This window comes from Ptychodera flava, chromosome 1 (genome assembly GCF_041260155.1).
Source record: "Ptychodera flava strain L36383 chromosome 1, AS_Pfla_20210202, whole genome shotgun sequence".
Classification (NCBI taxonomy): domain Eukaryota; kingdom Metazoa; phylum Hemichordata; class Enteropneusta; family Ptychoderidae; genus Ptychodera; species Ptychodera flava.
Window position 1 is genome coordinate 11,839,274 of NC_091928.1, and position 9,836 is coordinate 11,849,109.

Consider the following 9,836-nt stretch of genomic DNA (forward strand, 5'->3'; position numbering starts at 1 on the left):
TCAGAGGTGTCGACACGGAGGCAACGTCACCAAAGCGCTGAATTTATAAGCATTATCAAACTGAATGATGTCATATCCGGACATGTGCGTATGAGCTGACGGGGCAACATGCGCGTACCGCGTGTAGAAGACATTTCTTTGCCCCTCACTTGGTAACGGCAATGTCGTTGGACATATGTCTACATCACGTGATTGATATTGAAGTGTTGGTGGCTAGGAAATTCTCATAAGAAATCGTTTTAGGAAGATACAGAATTCTAAAAGTATCAAGGCTTTTCTAGTTAACCATATAGATCTTCAAAGAGTAGCGTTGCCTTTATCAAATGGACAGTTACAATGTGTGTCCTAAAAGGGAAACAAACATTACGCATCAACGCTTATATCATTGTTTGTTAAATTTCCGTTTTTTTATTCAAATTCGATATACCTGTGGTTATCAATTATTTTATTTCCAGAAATGCTGCCTCGTGCACTCATGCTGCTTCATGCTTGGCTTTATCGGGTACCATGTTCTGAAATACAGACTTACTCGTCCCTTTTATTAAAAGCCACACTGGACCTTGCAAAAAGTAGCATGTTCAAGCAAAATTGTCCAACGAACCTCTACCCGCCTACCCTTACCCTTTCGCTTATCAAAGGGCCAGCTTGCAATTGTGTATGGGGTAGAAAGTGTTTAGACGGACACCGTCCTGTTAGTGGTCTCCAAAAATGTGTTCAATGCATCTTTAAGTCAACACACGTTAACATTTTCGAATCGCATTATATATCGTTTCAAATGATGGTCAAATCGTTCGTTTTGTAGTTGTAATTGTTTATGATATACAATAGCGTTGGACTGTTGCTAGCAGTTTACTGGATTTCCTTAACCTGAGTCTACCAATACTTTGGACTATAAGCGAGATCAAACACAGTTGTCATTTGGTGTATAAGCGAGATCACACACAGCTGTCATTTGGTGTATAAGCGAGATCACACACAGTTGTCATTTGGTGTATAAGCGAGATCACACACAGTTGTCATTTGGTGTATAAGCGAGATCACACACAGTTGTCATTTGGTCGACGACTATAAGCGAGATCACACTCAGTTGTTATTTGTCCTAAATAAGTACAGTATTACCAGCAGTCGATATTCAGTTAAAACTGCATCGTAAAACTGCTTTTGCCATTTTTTCTCGAAGTAAGTTGTCCTGTTTTCATGCCAACGTCGTCTCTTAACGAGAATTCAACGGCCTCAACAGAGCCGAAGATAGCATAAATTGCATTTGTCATCATACCCTTTGAAAATAATATAAATCGGTCGGTGACCCCTTTGTATGATTCGTAGGTCGATGACCCCTTTGTATGATTTGTCAGATACTGCTTTAAGGTTGTCATGAATGTGCACTGACTCGACATGAAGGGTAATTGGTATATTTTCAGACTGTTTACGAGCGCCATTCGTATGCCAAGGGCAGCGAGAGATGCAGAGAACATATAAGTCGGCAATCTATATCAGACGCTACAAACAGATTCAGGCAGTTCCGCACCAAAAAAGGAAAGACGCTAAAGACACATTGATTTTTGTTCTTTTGTTTATGTTTTTAATTTTATTGTGATACCAGACAGAAAGACGCAATAACAATTCCTCGAACGCAATAAAATGAGACAGCGAACCATCAATGACTACATATCATTTTAAAAGTGAAATGGCAAATAAGTTAACTATGAGAAAAGGAAAAATACAACTAATCAGAGTAAAATTTAGCTTGATGAAATGATTTCAAAATCTTTTCCAAAAACGAGACCGTCTAGCAAAGAGACTGAAGTCATGACCTGTAGGGAGGATAAGCGATGGACATTTAATTTAGGATGATATCCCTAATTTCAGACTTTAACAAAGTTTAACTTCAAATAAATGAAAATAAAGATAATAAATGAAGGAATGTGTATCTACAATGTTTGATTGGAAAATGCAAAATTTTAATTGTAGACCTAGGTCAGACAAGAAAAAGAAAGAAGTCGGATACCCTTTCTAAGGACACAAGTAGAAAAAGTATGAGATGGTGTAGCTTACACGGAAAGTATCCAACAGAATGCACATCACGGCATAACATCCTAAAGTTTGTTCTATGAATCGTTTATCCAAAAAAGTCTACTTTTGAAGAAGCAAATTGTGGATTTTAAAATTTGCCAAGATGTTGAGAAACCCAATCGTGTTTTATAATCCGACAGATCCTTCATAATGCGATTATTATACAGTTATAACAACACCATTTTATCGATGAAACTTGAAAGTCGACTCCCTCGCCGTAAATCCGTACCCGATATTATCCGCCAAAAGTTATTTGTTATAATACAACAGGTGGAACATGACAACAAAAATTACCTAGTCCCTTGACTTCCTCTCACAGACGAACCCAGCACGATTTGTACATGGTAAGTCGTTCCATTTCCCGTCATGGTCAGCCCACAAATGGGCACAATCCTCCACATTTCCAGCATTGTCAGGCTGGCCGTTTTCCCAGTTCGTGTACTTCACCTTGAAGATAAATCAATTCGATCACTTAGCATGCATTTCAAACTGGCATTCGCAAGCGCGATTTATCAAATACTTTGTCTGTGCGGTGAAAATTTTTTGTGAGGTTTGACGAATTGCGATTGGCAAAAGAGAGCAAAGACTGAAAACATTAATGTAACCATGCATTTATTTGTGTACGAACGCATGGGAATAATTAAACCGATGTTATCGAATTTGATGTCTCATTTCAACTGTTTCTTGCTTACATGTCCAAAACTACAAAGTCGCAGTCGTTAATGGGAAGAATCTGTCACCCCAGAGTCGATTGTCAGCCCGCTACATCACGTCATATTGTCATTATATCCAGCCTTGCCTATACCACTCTAACCTCCAACAACGGTAACAATCCCAGTTACACATACAGTGCGATACATATTCAAAAACAACCAATGACAGCAATCGTCTTAGAACAGAAAGTAATAAACTTCACTTACAGCCGACCCATCGTTCCATTCAAACGTTCCTTCGACATCTATGTCGTCCAGTCCAATCCAAATTTGATAAGTGTTCCTTGTGTACTCTGTATAAGGTATACCGTTCAAAAATTACCTATTTCATCTACTTTTCGTTCCAAAAATTGCATTTATGCAAATGTACCTCTTCATTGATGCTATGCAACATCAGATCATAATTGAAAAAAATTCCCAAATCGAACTACCAGACAAAACTACAAATAGCTAGCAGGTTTAGAAATTATGAACATCAACAACTCTCCTGAACTACCAGCAGTGCATACTTACGTTTCAAAAACAGATTCTCTTCAGCATCTTTAACTGTCACCAAGGTGGCTCGCATTCCTTCGCAAACAGTCTGTGCTTCGGAATAGGTATACATTGGATATATGTAACCGAAGTAACAACTCGATCCAAACTTTACCCAGCCTGACTGACATGCTATTCAGTGTAAAGAAAGAAGTAGAAGTTATCATTAGGTAAGGGTGTTGATATATTAAAATATTACAAAATCAGACAAAATTAAGAACTCATGCATACATATTGACAGATAGGTAGATAGATAGATAGATAGATAGATAGATAGATAGATAGATAGATAGATAGATAGATAGATACGTAGATAGATAGATAGGTAGATAGATAGATAGATAGATAGATAGATAGATAGATAGATAGATAGATAGATAGATAGATACGTAGATAGATATATAGATATATAGATATACATATAGATAGATCATACATACATACATACATACATACATACATACATACATACATACATACATACATACATACATACATACATACATACACACATACATACATACATACATACATACATACATACATACATACATACATACATACATACATACATACATACATACATACATACATACGCATTAAATAACATTTCGATGATATATTGAAATCAAATTATGTTATATGATAAAGTTAAATAGTTGACAAACGAGGTATAGTGTAACAAAGTGTCACTTCAACGTATTTGTAAAAAGTATGACAAGTACAATATTCTTGGTGTCGTATTTACAGAAGAAAAACACTATTGAAGTAATTCACTTACGGGCGCCCAATGTACTTGTAAACAGCAAACAAGGTAAAACGGTCGCTATCTTCCACATTTTGAGAAGTTAATATTACGCTTTTGCTGTAGAGTGGGTAAATTATATAATGGCAACGTAAGTATGTAGATATTCAATATTAACGAGCAGCTGCCCCTCGGCAAATTCAAAGTTAATTACATACCTATAATTCGCCCTTTGCTATATATCTTTAAATGTTTTGTTTCATGTTTTTACAATGTAACTACAGCTAAAACTGATGATCATATGCAACTTCGTGCGCTGTTGTCGTTAAACAAGTAAAATAGACGTCCCGATGTAGTGTTTCGAAGATATAGCTGTATTTGTGTCAAGTGTTTACCTGAATACTAGTGACGATAAGCCGTGACGGGTTATTCTATCTGTAGCCTGGAAAAAATGTATGATGGCAAATCATTTTTATTGATTGATAAAATGCTTAATTCATTGGTTGGTTGAATTTATATTTGTCTTTATTTAGAGAAAATTTAAAATCCGCACAAGGATATGTAGTTAAATCTGTGCGCTAATCATCCAGAGGATCTCAAACATCAAAATCAGCACAAAACACGAAAACTCGGTAATGGAAAATAGGCGAACACATAAGATGAAAACGCAATGGGTAGCATCATACACATCATGATATAACATATTCGCTGATGTGGTTTTCTTTGTAAGCAGTCATTGCATGAGAAGATCACACACTCCCCGATTTAGGCAAATCGTCGTATCTGATGCATTCTGAAGCCATATTGAGGGACGATTTTATTTATCTTAGTAATCATATCTCAAAATACTTGGGTGTCAAGTTTTTGATGGCCTAGTGCCAAGACAGCTGTTTCGCTGTTTGAAATTGTCTTTGATAGACATGATTCTGTATTTTTTCACAGCGAGGTAGAAATATGGCTATGATCAAGTTCTTGCGGTACACATATTTATTCTTAGGGTCATCATTCGTGAAGAGAAAAATTGTGTACAGTATGATTATAATCACCCCACACAGTACTTGAGTAATCAATGCGAGGAAGTATAAAATATTTATTATACAACATGCACGTTTCATGTGAAGACGCATTGGTCGCCGCTTTAGTGCCTGCCACTTTAGATAATATATGTGATTGATCGATAACAAAACAAAGAATCAGAAGCAATGAACACGTTCAGTTATTGTGATGTGGTCGTTAAAATACGTATTTTAACACATCTGCTGGAGTCTCCAAACGTACAACTTCTCTTACGGTAAAACTTCGAATTACAAACGGCAAATAGAATCGTAGCAATAATTATCGTTAATTATAATGTTAGAGTTATAAAAAGCGCACCTTCCGTTGCCAGAATACGTAAAAGAAAGAGGTTGCAAGTATTCAAACACATGGATTGATAGCAACTGAAGCAAATGTATTTTTCCAAAACTGAAAGCGATTTTTTTCTTGATACTTCTGTTCACAACTTACCTGTTGAATGATCGCTCAGCAATGGCAACGGTGAGAAGTATAGCATTTCCGAATGACGAAGTCGACTTTTATTGATGCTTGCGGAAGCCGAAAATTAGATTTCATATTTTTTACATTTGAATGCATTACAATTACGGTTCATTGTTGCTTACAGATCGAACAAATGAAAGTACAAATACATATTGGCGCCTGATTGTTTGGAGTATACTATTAGTTTATTTCAAGACATTTATCTGAATCACCTACAATAATAGAATCATTTTCAGCGCTTTTTGATGTATTTCAGAACAATACACACGGCAGCCAAGGTCATGCAAATATTAATTATTTTAAAAGCTTAAAATCAATTTGCAAATTCGCGCTGCATTTGCAGTGTTTACACAAAGTTTTGTCGGTAAATTTTCCGCTATCCCCATTCGTGACAGTTAAGTAAAAACTCGATTGAAGTTGCAGGGGAGCAATTTATTGCGTGGTTGTACCTGCCAAAAACGCAACAACTCTCGCCCTACGATATAACTTTAAATAGTAACGTTATTAATTCAGTGCCGTTTGGTATCAAATGTGCGTATAACTCTTAAGGGGTATGTAGTTAAGGATTAATAACAACTTACTTTTCATGAGGAAGCGCCTGAATGTATCGACATCCCCCTGCCCAAGATTTGTACATTTTATCGATCATTGACCACTATAATACAAAATTATTTCCAAATGAGAGTACTTTGCATAATCGTCTACTGTCATCATTTTCACAAACTCATACAATTAGATTCAGTGAATCTTACTCATATTTTGACTTGCGTTTCTTCAAATAATATCTAGGGTTAAGAGATCTTAATATTAGAATGAAGGGACATAATTTTTTACCGCTTTACTTAAAGTATTTTATTAGCAGTGTTAATGCCATGTCAATTATTCTTAACGACTGCTTTGCATTATATTGAACTCGCCTACAGAGGTATTATTGGTATAAAGATATTGCTTTGCTTTTGTTTTTGTTTAATTCGCTTACTATGGTAACTGTCAATATTAATAGGAGTATGGGAAGTACTTTTACTTCAACAATCAATATACTTCAGCGAGAAGCATAGCAGTATATTGCACTAATTTAGTGAACAAAATCACAGTTGTGAAATACAGCCGATGTGTATTGGTAAAAACAATATACTTAGTCGGAAAATAAAATATTGGATCAGGAATGAGATATTTTCTCCAATTTTGGCGTTTTTCACTACTCTTACGAAACAATATATAAATTTTTTTTATGGAAATAAAACTGGGCTAGTTCTACTTAAAATACTGCTGCACTGTTATTTATCACAAAATGTTTTTATATGCAAGTGTTTGTGCCTAGGGTGCTGGAATGTTTGAAGAATTGCAAAGTTTAACAAAACGTGTACATTTGAATGGCAGGGAGCAAATTAGTGTATTGACTGAAAAGTATTTCCTACATTATACTGTGTTTTCCTGGTTTATGATTTTATAATTATCAGTGCATACAGTTTGAATTGCAATCTAATTTTCGGTACGCATGTTTCATGGTTCAACCAAGAATGCTTTGATGATTGTTTGAAAGTCATTTATGAATATATCGTGCTGCCTTGGCTACATCAAATGTTTGCGTAATGCATAAAAATTTTCAGTACGAATAGGTAGTAATACATGTGTTTATAGTTCTCCCTCCTAATACACCAGCTACTGTAGTCAATCTATGCAAAAATGGTAGTCTCCCTAGCTTTTGAACAAAACTTCGATATCTCTGTGAGAATGACAATAGCAACGCGCCTGTACAGTACTGATAAAAAAAAATAAAAAAAATGACACAGATGTGAAACTGCACATCTGATGAACAGTGCACCTATCTATCTATTGAAACGAATGCACTCGAATGAAGTAACTACAAGGTAAACCAACATAAGCGATATGAAATGTAACGGCATTGTGTATGTACTGACGAAAACTGGACAAGCAAATAATAATTAAATATTACCAGTAGTATTTGTGTGACTGTAGTGACATTTTATTTATAGTTGGTTTGGCGTCTTTTCTGGAATAACATTGTAACGTACATTTGTTTTATACATGTACTGAATGTTTTCACTGCATAAAAACCCTATAATACTTGCTGTATTAACACGGATTATTGCCTGTATTATAGCTGAAGAGTGCACATACAGGTGAATACAGTCAAGAATTCATTTTTTTTATTCGGCAAGCCTGTATTCATGTGGATTAGTGTGAATTCACGTGTATTATACTATAATACAGGCAACTTATTCATGTGAATTTATCTGAATTATTGGGTTTTCATGCATTTTACAAATATACTTTAATTATTCTTCGAAAGCATATGCCGTACACATCTCATTAGCCAATGGGTAAAATGACGTGCACGTGCGTGACTTAAATATCGGCGACTGTTGCAAATAAATGGTTTTAGCATTTTCTAAAAAATAATCCTTCCCCAATTAACAAGACAACAATTCTACCTAAATGTGGTTCTCAGCTGAATCATCTGTAATTATGGGAACATTGTCTTCGCTTTTGTTATTTTTGTGAACAATTTATGGTAACCAAGGTCACGCAATCACAAAGCCAAACGTTAATGTGTAAACGAATGTGCCATATCGTCAGGTTTAGACACTTTTAACGGTGAAATTTTCTGTCGTTTCTGTTTGTGATAGTCAAGTAAGAACTGGGTTGACTTTAAAATAAAAGTAACTGCATATGCATTTGAAGTTATCTAAATAAAATCAACTCTCGTTCCACCTCCTAACAGGAGATTTTAGCGCATTTAGTCTATGTCAGTTCATATTCAATGTTATACTATGTTGTAGTCCGGCTTGCACGAGACAATTTCTATACATACCTTCTGAAGAAAAACAAAAAATGAAGTCATTTGATTCGAAATGAGAAGGCTCACATGTACTGTCCAATCTTTTGTTTGAAAGACACAATACGGGTTCAACCGTTGGTGATAATCACCAGAGAGTATTTAATCAAGTCAAGATGAACTATTTTAGAGTTATTTGAACTTAGTACAGAAGCTGGGTTGTTCGATCTGAAATTAATCACTGTGCATTCCCACAGACACCGAATAGGCTGGCGGGTACAAAAACTCGATGTGAAAGTGATGATGTTCAATAATCATGTTAACATTATTAATGCCCTGTTGTCATAGAACCTGGTCGAAAGATGACCATCTGAATCCTTCAGCAGGTGGACTTGATTCAGTATACGTGTTTAAAATCTTAATCCCTGCTTATTGCAACCCAAGTTCCGCTTCTCTTTTGATGTAACTGTGCTCGAGTTCTTTACAATCTTAGATAAGGATGCAAATTGTAATTTTACAGTGAAGTTTTCAATGGCATTTGGCAGACTGTCGTGAAGTATAGGGCCCTTTAAAGGGCCGTAGATAATTAAACCATGCGCATGGTAAACACAATTTCTGTGTTGAGGAGGGGAGGAGGTTTGGCTGTATTTGATTACCGTGCGCAAAAATCGCACTTCATATTTTGTATCGCAAAATATCATGCTATATTGCTGGATGTGTACCAGTTCAGTGCGGCACTGGCCCCTACTTTCTGTATCATTGTTCAAACATGGTTAAACATGGTTGAACTATATTTAGGTTGAACATGGTCTTGACCATGGTCAAACATGTTTGACTTTGCTTTGGAAATGGCACCGTGTCAGACCATGGTCAAACATTACTAAGTCTGAGACCATGGTCAACCTCAAACATTCTGACCATAGTTTTTATTGGCAATGATTTATCATGGTCAATCATGGTTGAAGACAGCCAATGAGTAGGGCATGATCATGGTAGACCATGGTCAAACATTGTTGAAGACGATCAGAAAGTGGGCATGACCATGGTAGACCATGGTCACATACGTTCACAGCTTGGTTGTGACCATGGTCAAATGTGATTGGATATGGTTTCAACCGTGATTAACCATCGTCAAACATGGTCAGACAAAATCCTAACAAGCCTTCAAAAACCATTGTTATTAAAGCTTGGTTGGGCACAGTAACCTGATGGTTTACAATTAAATCAAATTTTATTTGTATGCACAGAAGCCTTTAAATAGCTGTCACTTTTATCAACTTGTCATTATTTTTGCTCTTTATTATATATTCTTCCCAATTTCACACCTTAAATCTCATCAAATTATCTCTAGTTTACAGCTTTTACCGTTACGTGGTGAGTAATCAACAGTATCTCTTACAAAGACAATTTACTGGACACATAATACCTTGTACCT

At 35.8% G+C, this 9,836-nt stretch overlaps 1 protein-coding gene across 2 annotated transcripts; it reads right to left on the minus strand.

The window, feature by feature from the left end:
* Positions 1 to 1,568: 1,568 nt before the first annotated feature.
* Positions 1,569 to 5,629, minus strand: LOC139131454 (perlucin-like protein). 2 transcript variants are annotated; one of them, XM_070697623.1, is made up of 6 exons: positions 5,572 to 5,629; positions 4,102 to 4,185; positions 3,300 to 3,452; positions 2,994 to 3,079; positions 2,368 to 2,520; positions 1,569 to 1,814 (listed from the first exon to the last, which is right to left on the minus strand). In XM_070697623.1, the coding sequence occupies exons 2-5, from the start codon at positions 4,157 to 4,159 to the stop codon at positions 2,368 to 2,370; spliced, it is 450 nt and encodes a 149-aa protein (XP_070553724.1). In that variant the 5' UTR covers positions 4,160 to 4,185; positions 5,572 to 5,629; the 3' UTR covers positions 1,569 to 1,814. The 2 variants fall into 2 exon arrangements, with proteins under 2 accessions (XP_070553724.1, XP_070553643.1); XM_070697542.1 differs by lacking the exon at positions 5,572 to 5,629 and adding an exon at positions 4,461 to 4,501.
* Positions 5,630 to 9,836: the final 4,207 nt, after the last annotated feature.

Bases quoted from the DNA above. Each gene is read 5' to 3' on its own strand.
- LOC139131454 (XM_070697623.1), bottom strand. From the start codon at position 4,159: ATGTGGAAGATAGCGACCGTTTTACCTTGTTTGCTGTTTACAAGTACA. The intron at 3,453-4,101 runs GTAAGTGAATTA...TACACTGAATAG, and splicing joins TACAAGTACATTGGGCGCCC to CATGTCAGTCAGGCTGGGTA. The intron at 3,080-3,299 runs GTAAGTATGCAC...TACCTTATACAG, and splicing joins AGAGAATCTGTTTTTGAAAC to AGTACACAAGGAACACTTAT.